This window comes from Lolium rigidum, chromosome 7, assembly GCF_022539505.1.
Source record: "Lolium rigidum isolate FL_2022 chromosome 7, APGP_CSIRO_Lrig_0.1, whole genome shotgun sequence".
Taxonomy (NCBI): domain Eukaryota; kingdom Viridiplantae; phylum Streptophyta; class Magnoliopsida; order Poales; family Poaceae; genus Lolium; species Lolium rigidum.
In genome coordinates this window covers 82,964,242-82,985,601 of record NC_061514.1, presented here as the reverse complement: position 1 = coordinate 82,985,601, position 21,360 = coordinate 82,964,242, and the positions used below count along the sequence as shown (strand labels likewise).

At 49.0% G+C, this 21,360-nt stretch overlaps 1 protein-coding gene across 1 annotated transcript; it reads right to left on the bottom strand.

The window, feature by feature from the left end:
- Nucleotides 1–16,435: 16,435 nt before the first annotated feature.
- LOC124676239 (F-box protein At5g25290-like) lies at nucleotides 16,436–18,602 on the bottom strand. The gene has a single exon (XM_047212314.1). It carries the CDS (start codon nucleotides 18,452–18,454, stop codon nucleotides 17,132–17,134), a length of 1,323 nt encoding a protein of 440 aa, XP_047068270.1. The 5' UTR covers nucleotides 18,455–18,602; the 3' UTR covers nucleotides 16,436–17,131.
- Nucleotides 18,603–21,360: the final 2,758 nt, after the last annotated feature.

Sequence of the window (21,360 nt, the reverse complement as noted above, 5' to 3'; positions counted from 1 at the left end):
TTGGACTCACTAGGGGATAACTTCACGGAGGATGAGGTCTTAAACGCTATCAACCTCCTTCCCGGTGATAAGGCTCCCGGCCGGACGGCTTTACGGGGCTTTTTACAAGAATTGTTGTGGCATCATTAGAGAAGATGTGATGCGAGCCATTAACCTCTTTGGCGATCTCCATGCGTCCAACTTTCATAGGTTGAACTCCGCCAACATTGTGCTCTTGCCTAAGAAGGATGGGGCGGAGGAAGTCTCCGATTTCCGACCCATTAGCCTTATCCACGGGATTGCCAAGATCATATCCAAGATGCTCTCCATTAGACTTGTGCCGCGATGGACGAGCTTGTCTCCAAGGCTCAAAGTGCATTCATCAAGAAAAGAGTATCCATGACAACTTTCTATATGTCAAGAACCTTGCGACAAGACTCCATAAGAGGAAAACACCGGCCTTGCTTTTCAAGTTAGACATCCGTAAGGCCTTTGACTCCATTCGGTGGGATTACCTTGTTGACCTCCTCCAAAGGCGTGGCTTCCCTCCGAAGTTCCGCAATTGGATTGTGGCCTTACTTGTTACCGCTTCTTCAAGGGTTCTTCTCAATGGTGTCGCGGGAGATCCAATCAAGCACGGCCTAGGCTTACGCCAAGGGGATTCTCTTTCGCCTCTTATTTTCGTCCTCGCCATCGATCCCATCTCACAAATCCTTGAGATGGCCACCGAGCATGGGTTGCTCCACAAGATTGCTAGGAGGGGGGTCATTTTGAGGACTTCCCTCTATGCGGATGATGCGGCTATTTTCTTGGCGCCTTTCAAGGACGACATCCATAACTTTGCGGCTATCCTTCTTCGTTTCGGTGAGGCCACGGGCCTTTGCACAAACTTCCACAAGAGCTCCGTGGTTCCTATTCGGTGTGACGGCGTCGACCTTGACGACATACTTCATGGCCTCCCGGTTCTTAAGACTTCTTTCCCGTTGAAGTACCTTGGCCTTCCGCTTTCGATTGGAGCTCTTCGCAAGGCGGACTTCCAACTTCTTGAGGACAAGAAGGCCAGGATGATCCCCGCTTGGAACGGGAAATTCATCACTATGGCAGGTCTGTCAAATCCGTCCTTTCATCACAATCCATCTATCACCTCACATCCCTAAATGTCCCCGCCGGCTCCATGCACAACATGAAGAAAGTGGAGAGAGCTTTTTTGTGGGCGCGCACGGATAAGGTTTCCGGTGGAAAATGCAAAGTCAATTGGGATATTGTTTGTAGACCCAAACATCTTGGCGGGCTTGGTGTTCTCAATAGAGAGTTCTTTGCTAGAGCTCTCCGGTTGCGTTGGCCTTGGCAAGAATGGAAAGAACCACACAAGATTTGGGTGGGGCTTGGAAACCCTTGCGATGATACAGATATGGATATCTTCTATGCATCCACAACTATCACTTTGGGTAACGGGGAGAAGACCCCCTTTTGGAAGGCGCCTTGGCTCAATGGCTCTAGGCCTATTGACATTGGCCCTCTCATATACAACATCTCCACGAGGAAGACTTGGAATGTCAAGAATGCTATGGCCAATAATGGATGGATCTCTAAAATCAAAATGGACGTCGAGTTTTCCTTGAGCATATCCGCCAATACATTTCTCTTTCGAGCAAGCTTGCGGAGGCCACCATTCGCGAAGACCTTGAGGATGAGATCACTTGGAACCTCACCGAAACCGGCACCTACTCCTCTAGCTCCGCCTGTAAGGCACAATTCTTTGGGGCTATCCTCGCCCCGATTGCTTCATCGGTTAAGTTTTGGGCACCACCTAAGATCAAGTTCTTCATGTGGCTTGCACTACAAAATAGGCTTTGGACAAATGATCGCTTGGAGAAGAGAGGGTGGCCAAATGGGCGGCATTGTAAGCTTTGCAACCGGGCCTTCAAGACCGTGGACCATCTCCTTGTCAACTGTCGCTTCACCATCCGCCTTTGGGGGCTTCTTAAGGAGTGGCTTAGCTTGCAACAACTCAACCTCCTTCCTTGGCCTTCTACTACTCTCCATCCTTGGTGGGCTTTGATGTCGAAGCGAAAAGACTTAGCTTCTCTTGCCCTCCTCGTCTCGTGGGAGATTTGGAATGAAAGAAATGGACGGGTTTTCAACAACAAGCATGCTCCACCTTCGGTGATCCTCCATAAGATCAAGGGCGAGGCGATACTTTGGATCCTTGCGGGTGACAAATGTATGGGAAACTTAATGCCGCGAGAGTAGTCCGTGTTTTTTGGGGGTCTGGGGTATAACCGGCTTTATTGTAAAACTTCTCCTTCTTAATTAATGGAATAGGGCAAAGCTTTTGCCCTCTTTTCAAAAAAAAAAAACAGCAAGCAGTAAGTTTGAGTTTGAGTTGCAGGCAACATGCATGAATAATTCTTTTCAAATACAGTCACAGAGATACAAAGATCTACTCTACTTCATTGAAACTTGAACAATTAGCTGAAGTAGTAGGTTTGGTTCATAGAAGTATCTATATCTGAAGTCATATTGCATAACTAGAATGCATGTTACAAATGTCAAGAGGTGCGGTTGTCTGATATGAGTCTACGAATGTGGCACGATAAAAAGGACTAAGTCTATGCACCACGACTCGACAGTAAAATAACCGTCAGGCTATGTTCAGAAGTCGTCGCCTAAACGGCGTCTAGTCATCCGGGCGCTCTGGAGGGGACGACTGGGAAGGACGCCCAACGAAACTGAGTTGGGCGCGCGCCCAGGGAAAAAAGTCGTCGTCACGTTCGCCTGGGCGTCGTCACGGGCAGTTCAGTCGTGCGCCCAGGGTAGTTGGCGCGTACCTCGGAAGGGAAAAAGGAAATCGAGCGGGAGAGGAAGGAATTCGAGCGGGACAGAGAGGAAATCGAGTGGGGGAGGAAGGAAATCGAGCGGGACAGAGAGGAAATCAAGCGGCGCCACCAGGGGGCAAGGAGGGGCCGCCGCCCCGGCTCTCAGATTTAGGAGCAGGGAACCCCACTACTGCAAGGTGAGGTAGCGCAACGCCATTGGAGCAGCAGGAGCGAGCGATGAAGCTCGGGAGGAGACGAAGAAGACAGTTAGGTGTTAGTGTTGGGCCATGGGCTTTTAATAGTGAAATGGCAGCGGCCCAATAAGCAGCTAGGTACCTGAAACAAGTCACGCCTAAAAATCCCAATGCCTCCTGACTCTGTTCCCTCTCTAACTCTCAACCACACGTTAGCTAAAAAAACTCTTAGTCAAACTCTAATTTGCTATCATATGATGCATAATTTCATTTTCCTGTCATATTATATATTATTTATTATTATTACGCCCAACGCCCAGTTGTCGCCTAATCGTCGACATGTCGACTCAACTCTTCGAGCTCGACTCGACTCGACTCAACGACTTCCGAACAAAGCCGTCAGGTACAGCATCCCAGGAAAAGAAAACTATGCCTGAAGGTTAATGTTCCTGTCATGTACCTCTGATGTTTAACTGACATAAAAGCAAATTTCTGTCAAGTTTGGGTTCTGCAGGATAACGTATATTCCTGTCAATGCCAAGCTGGCAAGAAAATGAGGTAGAATAAGCAAAAGGAAGGAACTGTTGGTCACGTAATTGATTAATACATCACACAGCATACTGAGAAATGAGAGAACTTACACACGATACCAAATGCTTTGCTAACCATAACTTATGTCAAACAGCATAGGAATACATGTTCAGTTCTTCGCATCTAGCTTGATCAAGTTAAGGGCTAACATAAACAAACTCAAATGTGCACACTATCACTTGAAAGTTGATGTTGTATCCTGCTAGTTTAGTTGATCATATGACCCAAAACGAGAGTTAGGCAGACAAGGTACTAGTACTACAAGCATAGCTGAGGCAAACTCATTCTAACAGGGCAAACCTTCAAATGCAGTAAGACAATAGAAGGAGAGCATCCATTTCAAAGATAGTGAAGTCATGTACCTTCAGTTTTGAGTTATGTATTCTCTTGCATATCTTGTCATTCATGAATGAAGAAGTATCCTTCACTCCTGTCACGCATCAAACATTTATACTGTCTGGATGCTAGTTTCTCTGCAATCTTGGACAGGTCAAGTAAACTGAAGTCAAGTTAATACTTAACATGGAGTAAGAATGGCAATGAACTAGTAATACCAAAGAAAATGATTTCTGGAACAGATATGTATGTTTGCTCATAATCATTCTAAAACTATTTTGATGTCAACTATCAATACTTAGAGAAACAAAAAAAAAGCTGCAACCTTCCGCAATAGCATTTGTATAGGAAGTTAGGAGCAGGTTTGTCTCAAGGAGTACAGTAACAGTTAAGTTCAGAAACATGTTCACACACCGGCACCCGCTAGGCCTTTCAAGCTTCGTGGGGGGAGGCAGGGCGCAGAAACAAACCAGCAGCACTAGCACACCAACAGTACCCGAATACATCGACCCAATCTGTAGCCGTAGCATCGCCAAGAGTGGCTAATAACACTCCGAAATATGACGCCTCAAAGGAAGCACGACATCCAAAGGCGCCGCCATCATTCGGATCTGTGTTTTCCGGCTTGTGAGCTCCCCCGCCGCCCCGGCATCCAAGGAACTACCACAGCCTGTGTGGTCTTTCTTCACTGCCTTCCGAGGCCGCCGCTGCCTCGACTTCCATTCGTCGCTCGACCAAGCAAGATCCTCTATCAGGCCGCCAAATTTGCTGGCCGGACGTGTCAGCGACCTGCCTACTACTACTACTGCTGATCAAGAGCTGGGCGGGAACGAGGAAGATTCAACATCTCCGTCGCCAAGGAGCAAGGCCCGGCCCAGGAGAGAAAGGAAGGGCCCAGCTCGCTACACCGGCGCGGACCGGACCACATGAGGCCGGCCCTTTATCCGCATCTATATATATGCTCGTCGGGAACTGTGCTTAAGCAGGTTGTAAGTTAATTGATGAACACGGCGGTGCCGTGGAGACTCGCTCGGGGGTGGTTGGGAGGTTAATCGAGCGAATTCCCAATCCGTGTGTGTGTTGTGTTGCTTGACGAGATCCGATCTAGGGGCACCTCACAAGTGGTATCAGAGACACTCGATCCCCAATTCTGGAGATTCCCACCCACCGCCACGCTACTCGATTCGTCGCGCGCCGCCGATCTGAAGCAATGGACTCCCTCTCCCGGAATCCAAGGCCTTATACGAGCTCATCAAGGTGGATATGGCGGAGGATGCGGAGCGAGCGCTTCGCCCACTACAAGAAGGAGATCTTGGGAAATTTCCAGCCCTTCGTCCTCGACACGCAGAAGCATCTCAAGGGCGTCGATCAAGGTCTGGCATCCCTCTCCTCCGATCTGGAGGGCGTCAAGGCCCAGATCGGGCAAGAGCTCGATGTCGTCCGTGGTTCCCTCAGCCACGAGATTGGGCAACTCACGGCGCTGGTTGCGGGCTTGCATCAGCCCGTCCATGCGGCGCCGGCGGGAGATCCGTCGACTTCGCACACCAAGGAGTCGGAGGGAAGCCCCGCGGGCCCGGATGGCCGCCGTTGGACACACACAGGCCGGGGGACGGCGTGTGACTCTCACATGCCTCCTCCGGGAGGAGGTATGAATCTCGCTCTTAGCCATCAAAATTTCGACAACCAGTTTCCTGCGAGAACATACCATGGCGCTAATTCCTTTCATGGTCCCCGCGTTGATTTGCCGCAATTTGATGGTTCCAACCCAAAATTGTGGCAACGCCGCTGCGAGGATTATTTCCAGCGCTGGAACACGCCGTCACAGCAGCGGATTTCGACAGCGTCAGACCAGTTCGTGGGTGCGGCAGCGACATGGCTGGAATCCTTCCTGCACCAACACCACCAACCGTCTTGGTCTGACCTCGTGGCAGCAGTGATGACACGATTCTGCAGAAATCAACATCCGGTGCTGGTCAGGCGATTGATCCACATCTCTCAGACATCTTCAGTCGAGGACTATGTCACTCGTTTTGCTGAACTGATGGACCAGATCACAGCGTATGAGGTAAATCCTGATCAGGTACATTACACCACCAAATTCATCGATGGCCTGCAACCTGGAGTTCGCATTCTGGTGGCAATACAACAACCTCAGGACTTGGACACTGCCTATTCCTTGGCCTTGTTATATGAGGAGCTGGGCGAGGATTGTGGTCCTGTTACTGCCGAGCCGTCCAGACTGTCCTCAGTCAAGAGGTCTTACCAGCCGTCAGCACTTGCAAATCCCATTCCTCTTCCACAACCACCTGCCAGATGGGTTTCCCCGAGAGTTGAGGAGAAACGTCAAGCAGAGTCTCAGAGAACAACAGCAGAGGAAAAATGGCAGAGTCTTCGTGCATACGGGAGGGCTAAGAACTTGTGCTTCACCTGTGGTGACAAATATAATCGTGAGCACAGGTGCAAAAACACTGTACCCTTGCATGTTGTCCAGGAGATGGTCGAGTATATGCAACCCTTTGAGTCTGACGAAACTGAAGAAGAAGACCAAGGGGAGCAGCTCGTGCAACAACGCGACCCACACTTGATGTTGTTGTCAGCTGCTGCTTTGAATACAACGATTTCAGTTCCAAAAACCATGTTGCTGAAAGTACAAATTCAAAACATGGATATGCTGTTCTTGGTAGATTCTGGCAGCTCTTCTTGTTTCATTGACAGTCACAAAGCGCAGCTGCTCAAAGGAGGAGCACCATTACCTGACAATGTCAACGTCAAGGTAGCTGGTGGTGCCATCTTATCCTGTGCTGAATATTTTCCTCAGTTATCTTGGTCAGTCGAGGGAACAGAATTCTGTGATGATTTCAAGGTGCTGCAATTGGGCAGTTATGATGGCATTATTGGGTTGGACTGGTTAGGAAAATATAGCCCTATGATCACACACTGGGACCAAGGCTGGATTGCAGTGCCCAAGGATGGACAGTTAGTGGTGTTACAAGGAGAAGGGTCACAGTTTTGTATCAATGCTTTGGAGGGGTTGAATCTGGTGAGTGATGCCGAAACACCAGTACCTATTCCTATTCCCCAGCCAGTGCAAGCTATTTTGGATAATTTTGCTTCTGTTTTTGCTTCTCCTACTGGGTTACCACCAAGGCGCCAGTATGACCACCACATACCTCTGATACCTGGTGCCCGCCCTGTATCCATGAGGCCTTATCGGGTAGTGCCAGAGCTAAAGACAGAAATAGAAAAGCAAGTCCAAGAATTGCTGGACCAGGGTGTAATTCAGCTGAGCAACGATCCATTTGGTTCTCCAAGTACTCCTAGTCAAAAAAGGGGACAAAACACCGGCGCTTAGTCGTCGACTACGAGCACTTGAATGCTCTTACAGAGTGAAAGGCAAATATCCCCTTCCCATCATAGATGAACCGCTTGATGAACCGGCCGGTTCCAAATGGTTTTCCAAGCTTGATTTAAAAGCGAGGTATCACCAGATACGTCTGGCCCCCGGCGAAGAAGCAAAGACGAGCATTTCAAACTCATAATGGCCACTATGAATTCAGGGTGATGGCATTTGGACTGACAGGAGCCCCGGCTACATTCCAACAGGCCATGAACGCCACCTTGGCCCCGGTTTTGCGCAAGTTTGCCTTGGTTTTCTTCGATGATATCTTAATCTACAGCCGGTCGTATGACGATCATCTTCAACACTTGGCAACTCGTTTTGGGGATTCACGCAAAAGGATCGATGGCAAGTCAAACTCGTCCAAATGTGCCTTTGCCCAGGAGAAAATTAATTATCTTGGACATGTGATCTCGGATGCGAGTGTTGCGACCGATGCCACCAAAATTCGGTCGATGGAAAACTCGGCCAACACCAACGAATCCGAAAGAATTAAGAGGATTTCTCGGGCTCATCGGCTACTACGAGGAAGTTTATCCGGCATTATGCCATTATTAGCCAACCATTGACTGCATTGCTTAAGAAAGGAGTGTTGTTTGTCCGGACAGCTTGACTCGACACGGCATTCCAAACCCCGAAGCGAGCTTTGACAACAGCTCCAGTGCTAGCTCTTCCTCGATTTGATGAACAGTTTGTGATAGACACTGATGCGTGTGATGTTGGTATTGGAGCAGTTTTATCGCAGTGTGGACACCCCTTAGCTTATGTCAGTCGTGCATTGGGTCCCAAGAATAGAGGCCTGTCAGTTTATGAAAAAGAATACTTAGCTATCCTCCTAGCAGTGCAGCAGTGGCGTTCCTATTTGCAAATTGGAGAATTCATAATTCGAACTGATCACAAAAGCCTTGTTCATCTAACTGACCAGAGGTTGCATACAGAGTGGCAGCAGAAGACATTAACCAAGTTGATGGGGCTGCAATACAAGGTGATGTACAAAAAGGGGATTCACAACGGAGCGGCCGACGCACTATCAAGGAAGCCCACGAGCAGCTCTCCATTGATGTACGCAGAACAACGGTTCAGCCTGTGTGGCTCGAATCCGTGCGTGCCGGCTATGAGGATGATGAGGTTGCACAACATCTCCTGCAGAGGTTGGCGAGTGGAACCGACAACGAGAGGGTGACTATAAGTTGGACCATGGCATTTTGCGTTATCAAGGGCGTATTTGGGTAGGCCGGGATGAGCGGCTACTGCAGCCGTATCATCTCGGCATTTCATGATAGTCCTCAGGGCGGCCACTCAGGATTTCCTGTAACTTATCGCAGATTGATTTCCTTGTTCAAATGGCCATCTATGAAGAGTATGACGAGAGAGTATGTGCGCACCTGCCACATCTGTCAACAGGCTAAAACCGAGAGAATCCATCCACCAGGGCTGCTACAGCCGCTTCCGATTCCGTCTGCACCGTGGGAAACAGCGACCATGGATTTCATTGATGGATTGCCTTCATCGAAGGGACATAATTGCATCCTTGTCGTGGTTGACAAGCTTACCAAGTATGCGCACTTTGTGCCATTGAAGCACCCTTACACAGCAAGCAAGGTCGCTGATCTGTTCGTGGACAACATTTACAGGTTGCACGGTATGCCACTGAACCTGGTTTCCGACCGTGATCCTGTTTTCACTTCACTCTTTTGGCAATCGCTCTTTAAAGCCACGGGTACCAACTCCGAAAATGAGCACGACTAACCACCCACGGACGGATGGACAAACAGAGAGAGTGAATCAATCGATGGAATGTTATCTGCGTTGTTTCATCGGTGCACATCCTCAACACTCGGGCTAAGTGGATCGCTCTCTCGTGAATTCCGGTATAACACTAACCGGCATGCGTCATTGGGCAAAACTCCTTTTGAGCTTCTTTATGGCCGACAGACCTCGCTATTTTGGTATTTCGCCTCGGACAAAATCGCATCGACTGATACTCAGGCTTGGCTGGATGAACGTGCTCTGGTTCTGGCCTCAGTTCGTCAGCACTTGTTGCGTATGCAGCAGCGCATGAAGCACCAGGCGGATAAGAACAGGACAGAGCGGCAGTTTGCCGTTGGTGATGAAGTGTTTCTCCGCTTACAACCCTATATTCGATCATCTGTTGCCCGGCGTGTCAGCCAGAAGTTGGCGTTCAAGTTCTTTGGTCCATTCAGGGTTATAGCGAGAATTGGGCAGGTCGCGTACAAGCTGGCACTGCCTGAATCCAGCAGAGTGCACCCAGTCTTCCATGTTTCTCAGCTGAAGCCATGTGTGGGTAAGCCTCGCCCAGTTTTGCAACAGTTACCGTCACCACTTGATTTCTTTCAGGTTCCCGTCAAGATTCTCCAGCAGCGAATGCGCCAAGTCGGCCATCGTGCGGTTCCTCAAGTGCTGGTCCAATGGAGTGGCTCCTCGCCGGCGCAAGCTACATGGGAAGATCAGGACTCGTTGCGCCAGCAATTCCCTCGTGCTCCGCGCTAGGGGCAAGCGGTGTCCTCAACGGCGGGGAGTGTCGGCGACCCGCCTACTACTACTACCGCCGATCAAGAGCCGGGCGGGAACGAGGAAGATTCAACATCTCCGTCGCCAAGGAGCAAGGCCCGGCCCAGGAGAGAAAGGAAGGGCCCAGCTCGCTACACCGGCGCGGACCGGACCACATGAGGCCGGCCCTTTATCTCGCATCTATATATATGCTCGTCGAGAACTGTGCTTAAGCAGGTTGTAAGTTAATTGATGAACACGGCAGTGCCGTGGAGACTCGCTCGGGGGTGGTTGGGAGGTTAATCGAGCGAATTCCCAATTCTGTGTGTGTGTTGTGTTGCTTGACGAGATCCGATCTAGGGGCACCTCACAGGACGACCACGACAAGACCGGACCGCCGTCATGGCATCCACTGCCTCAGCCATGCCGGCCAGAAACCCAGGGGCTTGAAGCCTTGCACGAGGGCAGAGAGAGACCGGCTGCATCAATCAGCAGCCAAGAAATTGGCTCTGAAGCACGACTCCACCCACCACCTAGGAAGGCCAGGCCTTTGCTCTGGCTCCATGAGCGGCGCAGTCCTACCCGGCCACAGCTCACAAGCCGGAGCCAACTCGACGCCGCCGGCCACCGAGTGCAGATCCACGCTGCCTGCAGCCGCTGAACACCGCCACCACCACCGCCTCCACCAAACCAGAGCCGCGCCGTCGAAGTGCACCGCTACCGCAGGCCATGAATCCCGGGGCCGCTGCCCCGGCGCCCGCAGGCCTGCCGCCCAAGAGCGCCGCCACGCCGCCCGCGCGGTCGACCGCAGCACCGCATCTCCAACCACCAGGGGCCGCCGCCCCGGCCTCCGGTCCCTCCCGCGCGTGCCGCGGGCAGAGCACCCCCGCCCGCCTTTGGGGACAGGGCCCGGCGCCACCGCGTGTGTCGTCGGCAGGAGAGGGCAACGGACCGGCGGCGCTAGCAGCCACCGGGGGCAAGGTGACGCGCTCGAGCTGGAGGGAGGCGGCGCTAGGCTAGGGCTTTTGCTTTGCGGTTCGGTCGGAGTGGTTGTTCGGTTCGGTCGGACCCAACTAGTCACTTCTCAGTCAGCTGGTGTGTTTCGGGTTTCGTCGCTGGCCACGTGTCCGTAGCACACGAAATTGAACAAATTCCGTCCAGCCCGCGCCGCGCACCTGCTGCCACGGCCGTCGCCGCCGCCGGAGCCCGGAGAGACGACCATACGTGCTGGCAGCAACAGAAAAAAAAAAGGGGGTTCACCAAAAAAAAACGACACAAAGCCTGGGCTGAATCGTACCGGGCCCAAAGCCCAGCACCCGAAGAGATTTTATAAACCGTCCCGTCCTTCTTCTCTCCCGCTCCACCCTGTCCCTTCTGTCCTCCCTCTTCCTCGCTCGTCCCCCTGCAAGAAATACAATCACCGATCATCCCCGCTCCTCCTCGATTATCTTCCTCCCCTCCCGCTTCTCCGCCAAGATGGCTAGTGGCGAGCCACCGGAGGGTTGGGCCGAGTGGCTGCGCCGACTTCTCGAGCGGCACCTCGCGCGAGCCATGGTGGCGGAAACCAAGAACCGGGGCAGAGGGAAAAGGCTGGAAGACGGCGAAGGATCCGCGGACAAGTCCTCCCAAGAGCCACCGGAGGGTTGGGCCAACTGGCTGCGCCGACTTCTCCAGCTTCTGCAGCGGCACTTCGCGCCGGCCCAGGTGGCGGAAACCAAGAACCGGGGACAAGCCAAGAAAGGGGAAATGCCGGAAGACGGGGAAGCACCCGCGGCCAAGTTCCCCCAAGAGCTCACACTCGACTCCTCGGCCCCGCCAGTCGTCCCCGCGCACCAGTCGGCGTCCGGGCTCGTCATCGACGCCAACCAGACCAAGAACGGGTCAAAGAAGCGGCGCCGCAGGCCGCGCAACAAGAAGCCCACGGCGGCGAACCCCTCTCCGTCCCAGCAGCCCGACGGGCAGATCGAGCCCGCGGCTGTCGTCGTCGACGCTCACGAGCCCACGCCCGACGCTCCCGCGCCCGCCGTCGTCGCCGAGACCGACACGGAAGGCCGGCAACAAGACCCGCCCAAGAAACGGCATGGCGGAGGTACCGACCGGGCGGCCCAAGTACTCGCCCTCGAGCCGATCGTCATCGAGCACGACGCCCTAAGGCCGACGATCGCCGAGCAAAAGGGCGCACCCAAGGCCACCGTCGACGAGCCCAGGCCGGCCAGCGCGCTGGACGCCGTCCCCACGCCCAAGCCAAGGCTGAGTGCCGTCTGCCCCGACCCCGACCCCTCCAATGGGTGGCTCAAGCCAAAGAAACCGCGGGCACGCTGGACTCCTGTCCCCCCGCCGCCGCGCCTACCTCGCCCGACGCCTGCGCGCCCTGCTTCGCCTCCCGCCAGGCCGACTCGGCCGCCAGCTTTTGTGCTTCAGGTACAATCCCTCATTCTGCTTTAGATGCTCTGCTCTAAATGCTCTGTTCAATCTTGTTCAGTTCAGAATCGTGGAGTTTCAAAAGTCTTGGGGTTTTACAATCTTGTTCATGTTTGGATCAGTCTTCAGTACTCTGCAAAGTTGGATTTGTCAATACTCTGTTCAGTTCAGGAATTTGGGGTTTCACGGCTTTCAATTCAACAGTAGAGGTTTACAGCCACCCAGGGGCCGGAAGGAAACTATAATTTAGGCCCTAATTGTTAAGTATCCAACTAAGAGTCCTAGTCTGCTAGAGCGTAACAACTGCTCTGTTCAATCGTGTTCACTTCAGAATCGTGGAGTTTCACAACCCCTCATCATGTTTTGCATGTTCTGGTCATACTCTGCACAATCTAGAAACTTTTGATGATTTGTTTGATTTAATGAATTTTGAATACTCTGTTCAGTTTAGGTACTTGGGGTTTCACGGCTTTCAGTTCACAAGTAGAGGTTTAGAGCCAGCCAGGGCCCGGTAGGGAAATACAATTTAGGCCCTAACTATGAAGTATCCAACTAAAAGTCATTTTTATCGAACATTATGGTAGTATAACCTTCTCAAAGAACTAAATCTTGCAATAAAAAGATTATTGGGACTCTTTACTGTTAATATGGTATCTTCTAGGCAGATGAGATTACTCTAGTAGCTAGGTGCGATTTGGACAAGAGTCCCATTGATATAGCACACAAAAAAATTGGCCAAAAGAACAAAATAAAAATGTGAACCAAAACACTCACTGCACACATATGTTAATTAGAGTGTACTAGAACGTACCAGCTGATTGATGGAAAGAGCACTGGTTGAAAAGTAAAAGATCAAGAGGTTGATGTGTTAGTTTGCCGGTAAAGAGGAGTGTTCTGTTTACGCAAACACCTACTGCTTCAGTAATCCATTCATTAGCAATACATACAAAGTATTACAGTAGTAATTAACAAAATGGGAGCCCTCACATTCTTGGTAGTTACACGGCCCTGTTTACAGCCATGCAAGTTCTGAATCAATAATATTTTGTAGGGTGATGAAAGTGAAGACGAAGAAGATAACGATTTCTGTATCAAGAAAATGTTTGAGCCTCAAGGACAAGAAGTAGCTCAGAAGGAAGATAATGAAAGAGAAGAAGAAGAAGAGTTACACCTCAAGTATTGGATCAAAAATCAGGAGCTCAGGGGAAAGAGCAAGGGCAAGGATACAACTCTGTGCCTCATTTGCTATTTGGAGCAGAGGGATAAAGTTCCTGCAATCGCCAATCGAGAGGACGCGGTCTCTCTCTCTCTCTCTCCTCGTTATATTCTGTGAACTAATAGCACAATATGAAATGAATCTAATCCTTTTATCTTCTGTTTAGGCCCGCCGCCATCTAAAAGATACTCACAACATCAAGAGGAGGGACCACGTGTGCAAGAGAACAGGTTGCTGGGTCACAGGAAGGAACAAGAGGGACATCGGCATGCACCAGATTCTCTGCCACAACATGTAGAAATTATCGACCTGGTCTTCAGTCAGTTTGGACAGGACAGGAGTATCAACCGCGCAACCATTGTTCAGTATTGGCTTAAAGCTTAGGTTATGGTTGTCTGTATAATCACTGCAATTAGTCAGTTCATGTAGTAAACAGAGGCGTATGAATGCTGGGTTTGGGCTCTGAATTTGGTATAGTTCCACCCGTTCTAGAGTAGACAATCGAGGTTATTGGTACATTTTGGCTTCGACTCTTTCATTCATGATGAAAATCATAGTATCTCACTGTTGTGCCGTGAGAGCAAGGTTGACAAAAACAGTTTATACATTAGTTGTATACACAATTCATCCTCTAGAAATTTTCCATATATGCTGGTAGGAATTCAGCAAAATGACACATGACTGCACATGTTCTGGGGTGCTGTTCAGTAAAGGTCTAGGGGATATGAAGTACATCCTCTATTCCATAATATTAGTATATTTTTAGTTTGCCATAACATACTACATTATGGAAAAGAGGGAGTAAGACTTCAAAAGTTTCTAGTTGTATGGAAATTCTTGTGGAACTTTTAATGTAGAAACTACAGGGACACAATAGATTGAGACATGAATAGTGAAATTGTTGTTTAAGATGCCTTGCTTTACAGTGAAATTGCTGTCTCGACAGAATTCTTGTAACTTACCTTCTGTGATACGCACCCGATCTATAACCTCATTAATCCATTGGGAAACACCACGAATTCAGATACAAGATTCAAATCCAAGAAAGGGAAGGAGAATAGAAGCAGTAGTCTGGGTTGAGAGGAGCAAGGGAGGAAGGAGATCAGAGCCAACGCTCGATTACAATTTGGCTTCCAAAAGTTAAATCTCCAGAACGTGGGCCCACCTCCAGCTGTCGACGCCTCCGACAACTGGCAGCTATCTCCTCCGTTGCTTCACCTCACGTGGTCAAATCCAGACCGCTGAACTTGCCGTTCAGTTTGTGATCACGCCTTGCACGAATCACCTGGGCTTTCTGTTGCTCCGTTCCCTGCTGCGCGATGATCTCCTCTTGGTGCTTGAGCTTCATTTTATTCTGATGATTATCCAGGTTCTCCTTGTGCCATCTTCGAAAGGTCCAAGTATTCGTGCACAGAAGCACCTCAAACCGAATAGCCATTACTTAGATTCAACACACCAACAAACTGCAGGGCACATAGAATATATTACAAAATGAGTTAGAAGCATGCGCCATCTCCTTAGAGAAAATGCAAGATATGAATTTTTGATACTTTGGCACTAAATTTGTATGCCGTATAGTATAGTGCTCATGCTGTGGTCGCTGGTATCATGCAAACTTAAGAAGGTTGTTCAAGGATTATCAATCTTAGGTCCATATATATGTTCTTAGATAATGACCACCTTAGTACCATGTAGGATCCACTTTTCTGTTTACATTCTGAATGTTAACTTGTACAGGAGATGAATATTAGTACATGGGTAAGTGGTGTGGATCCACTACTCGTTTATACAGATTTTAAAGGAAGAACTTTCTAAGCAGAATTTAAAAAGTTTGAACAGTACAATGACATTTTACCTTGCAAAATCGCTTGAAATTTTAGTGGATGGAGATCTTGTTTTCAGGAAAACAAATAGGATTCATTGAGAAACAGAGGCCAGACCACACTTTCAGAATGTCGACGCCTTTGAGTGGCCGGAGGAGAAGGCCACAAATACTGACTGACCTAGAGAGCAAAACTCAAGCTAATCCGCTCATCATCTGCTTAACATAATACTCGAATGGTAACCATTGTGCACAGAAAGGAGAAATAGAACTGCAAGTCATGGAGTCTCGTTGACACTCATCCAGCCCTCATAATATCCAAGACAAAAAAAAAGATCCCAAATTGCTAAACAATCAATACACAGATGCACACACACAAAAATATCATTAACCAGATTCAAAATTAGATTTGTTGACAGGTCATAGCATTGCATAAACATCACATAAGACTTCAAAAGTTTGTAGTTGTATGGAAATTCTTGTGGAACTTTTAATGTAGAAACTACAGGGACAAAGTAGGTTGAGACATGAATAGTGAAAGTGCTGTTTAAGATACCTTGCTTTACAGTGGATCACAAATAAGTGGCGGTTTCAGCATTATTTCATTCAAATTTTTGAAAAAATGACGGAAAATCCTGTTTTAGATCTTTAGATTGGAGAATTGAAATTTACATGCATAGATTTATCATGAAAACCATTTCTAGAATTTTCTAATTTTCTTGGGTTTTATATATTAGAGTAGGAAACTGGTGGTCAGAGTTGCATCTTGAAGGCCATGTTATTGTCCAAAGTGGCAATCTTTTGTGAACCTGAGGGAGTATCAAAATATCAACTGTCCAGTGGTTTCTGTGAGCCTGAGTCCACATTCAGAATATGTTCATTAAATTTTCATGAATACATAATTTATATAGAGCATAAAATGAGAACAAAACACATGGCAAGAGCAAGGAAGTACATTTGACATGGAACGCTGCAGGGCATCATTAAAATTTGCACGAAACTCCGACTTGTGACAAAAGGCTGCACTTCAGGATAACGAGCTCTATAAAACAAAAACTTTGCTGGTAGGATAAAGAAGCACTGTTCATCCACAGTATCTTAATATGGAACGGTGGTAGAGGCATAAATAATGAAACGTGGAAGCAAATTGGTTCGGGTAAAAAATCAAAATGGCCTCGATCTCCTGTGGTTAATAAAATACAAAAAAATATAATCTAATAATAGATTCAAGCGCATTAAAGCATCAAATGAATAAAAATGTCCCTTACTGGTAACAATAGAGGCATGATATCAGAGAAATCTGCTAGATATGCCTGTGTATAGATGAAGACAAAAGAGTAGGATTGTTCCACAGTAACACATAGGAAAACACAAAAGATATTTCCACTTCTGTTCTTTATTTATTGAACATACTTTAAGAAAATGTATCAGTAAGAAACTAATGTTATACTGTAATTTGGATGAAGTAAATCTTCCCCATTAAAAATCTTGGAGTTCAGTCTACATGCTAGTTTGTCGGCCTTTTCAGTTACACTATCAAATTAAATGGAACCTGACTATTACAAGGATTATATCTTAAGAAAAGGGAAACTAAAAAGGTAAAATGTAATGCAAATGGTTAGTAGTGTAGACAGATGTACTCTAAATGAAAACGTATTGGACAGTTCAGAAAAGGAAAGTAAAAAATATATGCCAACTAACGTTTGGAGAAAAGATAAACGGAACATGCCTCCGTTGTCATAGCTTGCGCCCACAGGATTGGAAAAGTTGGGTCAGCATGAACCTACCGGACAGGTTCTAATGACATCAAAGAAATGGGCTATAAAATTACAACAAGTTATCTATCTAAGTATTTGTGCAAATCCAATTCATCCTTGCGAGACTGGGTGTTAACCATATGGGGTTCGGCCAGCTGCACCAAAGCTGAGGTAAAATTTCTTCCCTGGTGTCATTTTCCAAGTTGAGAACACCTATATCCCGGCAATAATTCTTATATTTCCAAACATGTGACTCACTATCTGTGAAATAGACACAATTTGGCTTCAACTGGGGAAATTCTTTAGCACTAAGGGATTGTGACTGGTTATACCCAAGAAACAACACCTGATCATGCAAGTCCTTCATTTCCACAAGCTCTTTTGCTGCCATATCAACTTTATATAGCAATATTTTCTTGGTCTCGCATATGAGCTTGTTGTCATCCGTATCTATGAGGTCAAACTCCCTGCGAACTTGCAGCAGATCACCGCACGGAGTCTGAACAACATACATGCACTCAGGGATATAATTCTTCATGCAATCTGTAATTGTATTCATTGTGAAGGTAGGACTGGTGAGATCAAAAGTGTCGACTCTTCCGAATCTCGTGAATGCGTACAGCAAACCATCCGTGTAGATGCATTGTTGGTAGTCCCAACCTGGCGGCAGCAAGGTCCACTTGCAATCTCCTACCCTTGCAAACGAAAGCTGAAGTGATAGACCGTGAATGAGAACTACAATGTAGCTTCCTGTGGACGGATCAGGAAATATGAAAGATTGGTGGTAGAAGACGTCACGAAGCTCATCGAGAGCATGAATTGTCATATGGTGACCAATATATTGAAAGTCTAAGTCAATGTCGTGCATTGGGTCCCACAACTCATACTTGTCAATTGTGCCTGCGTCGTCAAAGATCGGCTTCACACTCTCATTGGTGATTACTGACGGGAGAGCAATCTGTTGACCAGTGGCCACGTTGACAAGGTGTAGCTCGGACTTCTCATCAGCAGTAAGAAGCCAGCCATGTGAGGACCCAACCAGATACCTACTGCGGATAGGCGGATCTGGAAGAGTAAAATTGTAGACTCGCTTTTCTGCGAGGCTGTAGAGACAAGCTACGTTCTCACCAGCAGACTCGGACGTGTAGAGGAGGCAAGGGGTCTGAAGCCTTTTGTACAGTTCAGGCTGGCTGAATATGGTGGTGCACGCAGAGCGCCAGGAGGAGCAGACAGATCCGGCACGCATGAGGTCAGGGATCTCCAGGAGGGCAAAGATATCCAGCAATACATCCTGTGGAATCTCCGGCGAATTTCTGACCACGACCTCAGTTTCCAAAAGCGGTGAGTTTCTCTGAATTTCCTTGAGCGAACAGGAAGAAACAGATAGGAGCTTACGCAAAGTTCTCAACATAATGGCTCGAGATCAGTATCCTGGCTAAGCTAGATGCCTTCACGGCTTCACGAGAGCAACTGCAAAACCAGGTCTTTAGGAAGACGAATTGCTTCTGCGCACCAACCACAAGTGTTATCTGATCTCAGGTGAAGCACATTGACGACAGGCAGGCAGGCTCCTCCTGGCTGCATTTATAGGGTAGCTGAACCAGCTGAGGCATCACTTTTGATCCGAGTAGGAGATGTAGTCCGAATCCAAGAACGATAAGAAAATCGCCCGATTTTTTTTTTTTTTTTTTGCGGCCACAATGTGGAAGAGATTCGGATTTCCAAATCCGACTAGTTGCCGCTCCGGTTGTCCCACGCTGTCGGCCCTGCTCGCTTTGGGCGGTCCGGACGGGAAGCCATGGATGGCGGGAGGAGGATCCGGGCGGTTTAGGGGAGGGGAGCTGCTGAGAGAGTGGTGCAGTTGGCCGGCAGCGGGATGTGTGCATCGCCAGCGCCATGGAAGAAATCGACCTGTGCAGAACCCGTTGGTCGTCGGCGAGGGTCTCGAAGGACGCGAGCAGAACCCGTTGGTCGTCGGCGAACTCGAAGCGGCCGGGTACGACATCGTCGTCGTCGGAGATGTCGTGGATGATGGCGTCCGCTGGTGGAGGGGCCGCCATCGCCGTCCACGCCTCTGCGAGCGCTGCCCTGGCGTCGGTGATTTCCGCCCTTGTCACCGCGAGGCGCCCTTGCGCGCGCTCTGCCGCCTCCACCTCCGCCGCCTCCAGGTCCAGCTGGTCGTCCTGAACGGAGGCGGCGACTAGCTCCTCATCCTCCTCCGGGTGGGCGGGGCGGCACATCTGAACAACCTGATCCCAGCTAAGGTTGTGCTCGGCCATGGATGGATGCTAGGGTTTAGCTTCAGGTGTGCCTATCACCCCCGCCGGTGTCCAGCATATATAGCCACGGCGGGACGGGAAAATGGCGTTGTCGCGCAGGGCGTTTCCCCCGCGCGCGAAACGTCGGCGAAACTTGCTAATGTATTGGACACGCGCGGGAACAGTTAATCGCCGGCGGCATGCCTCGATGGTACGTAAAACGCAATTAACGATTTTGACGCTATCTCAGCTAAAAAATGCGTCTGCACCGCTGGAGGTACCCCGACGCAAACGGTCGCCCTCGGCCGCATGACATCCGTGGACCGACGCAAACGGACAGAACCGGACATTTCGGAGTCTGAAATGCGCCGGCCCGTTGGAGATGCCCTAATCTGTTAGAGCATCTCCAGCCGCGTCCCCCAACGGAAAAATTTAGGGCGGATGGAAAAACGTTCCCAGCCGCGTGCCCCAAAGCCTCTTTTTATCCGACGCGGCCGATATGGTGTCCGGCGTCCCGAGCCCGTCCCCGCTACACAGGGGACGCTCCGGGCAAGCCGGACACAATGAAAAGCGAGGCGAATAGACGCAGGCCCGACGCATCAGCGGCTCGGAAACCAAAAACCCCGTCGCCTACCTTTGGTCAAGCGATGTTAATGGCATCCCCGATTTCATTGGAGACACCGTCGTCGCCGCCACCATCTCCTACGCCCGCAGCGCACTAGCAGCCGAGGAGGACGTACTCGTCCTCCTCCAGCTCTTCCTCATCAGGGACGACGAGATCGACGCCATCCTCGTTCCACCGCGCCGCGCCCTACACCGTCCCCAAGCGCGAGGTGAAGGAGGAGGAGTCGGAGTTCGCGACGACGCCAGTCATTCCGAGGCGCGGCGGCAGCGGCAGCCGGCGGCAGCGCCCTCCTCATCCCGAAGCCGGAGGTGAAGGAGGAGCAGGATGATGAGGCAGCCGGGAAGGCAGCGCTGCTGGCAGAGTATGAGTGGCAGCAGTGTCTCATCCAGAGCAGGGACGACCCCGAGGACTGCCTAGGGCTGCGAGCGGCGTGCTTGGCGTCGTTGAACGACAAGGACGCATGGAGGGGCGACCTCGACGCGCTGATCGCCATGTCCATCCGCGACACTAGAAAGCCGCTCGTGGACCTCACCGACGACGGCGAGGCTGGACCAAGCAGCGCGGTGAAGGAATAGAGAGTTTGGTTCAGTAGCTCATTCATAAGTATGAAAAGTATTCAATGTGATGGTCTTCTTAAATTTAAAACAATACTAGACACAAAACAAATAAAGGACGCTCCAATTTTTAGCAAGAATTCTATGTTGCTCAAAAAACAAAGTTTAGAAGTGTGCAAATCGAGAGTTTTAATATATGTCCAATGGGGTGCCATGGGCATACCAAAGATTATGGTCTTCACCATTCTTGGATTGCTTTTGGTATGGTGTTCCTTCATTCCCTGTGAAAAAACTTCAACACAAAAATTTCTTCTCATTCTTTTCTATGGGGGACATTAGTGGTACAAGGATATCATGCTTGCTAATATTTTCTTCATAAATAAAATTATTTAGTCATGAACCAGAGATCACAGAATATTCTACTCATCATAGTATATCAAAAGTTTCAAGAAAAAACATTTTAATACTTAAAATAATGATTCTAACATTAAGAGACAGAATTGTCCAGAATTTTTGCTGCGGAAAAACTGATTTTTTCGAACACTTAGACATGTCAAGAATTTTGGCCAATTTTTGTGCATATAGAGGATGACAAGTTGCAGCTACTGTGAGTTTGTCAAGATTTTAGGAGTTACCAAACAAATTATAAAAATCATGAACTAAAAGGTGTAGCGCAGGAATCAACAACTCTATATTTGTTTTGCAACTTTTATCATCCAAATGGGTAAAAACTTAGTACTTTATTTAAAAACTAGAGAGTAAACTAAACAAAACTAACATGGTACATCAAGCATGTATAAATAAAGTAAAAATAAAAATATCTTGAGTTGCCTCCGGTAAAGCGTTTTCTTTATAACCATATAGCTAGGCTAACTTACTT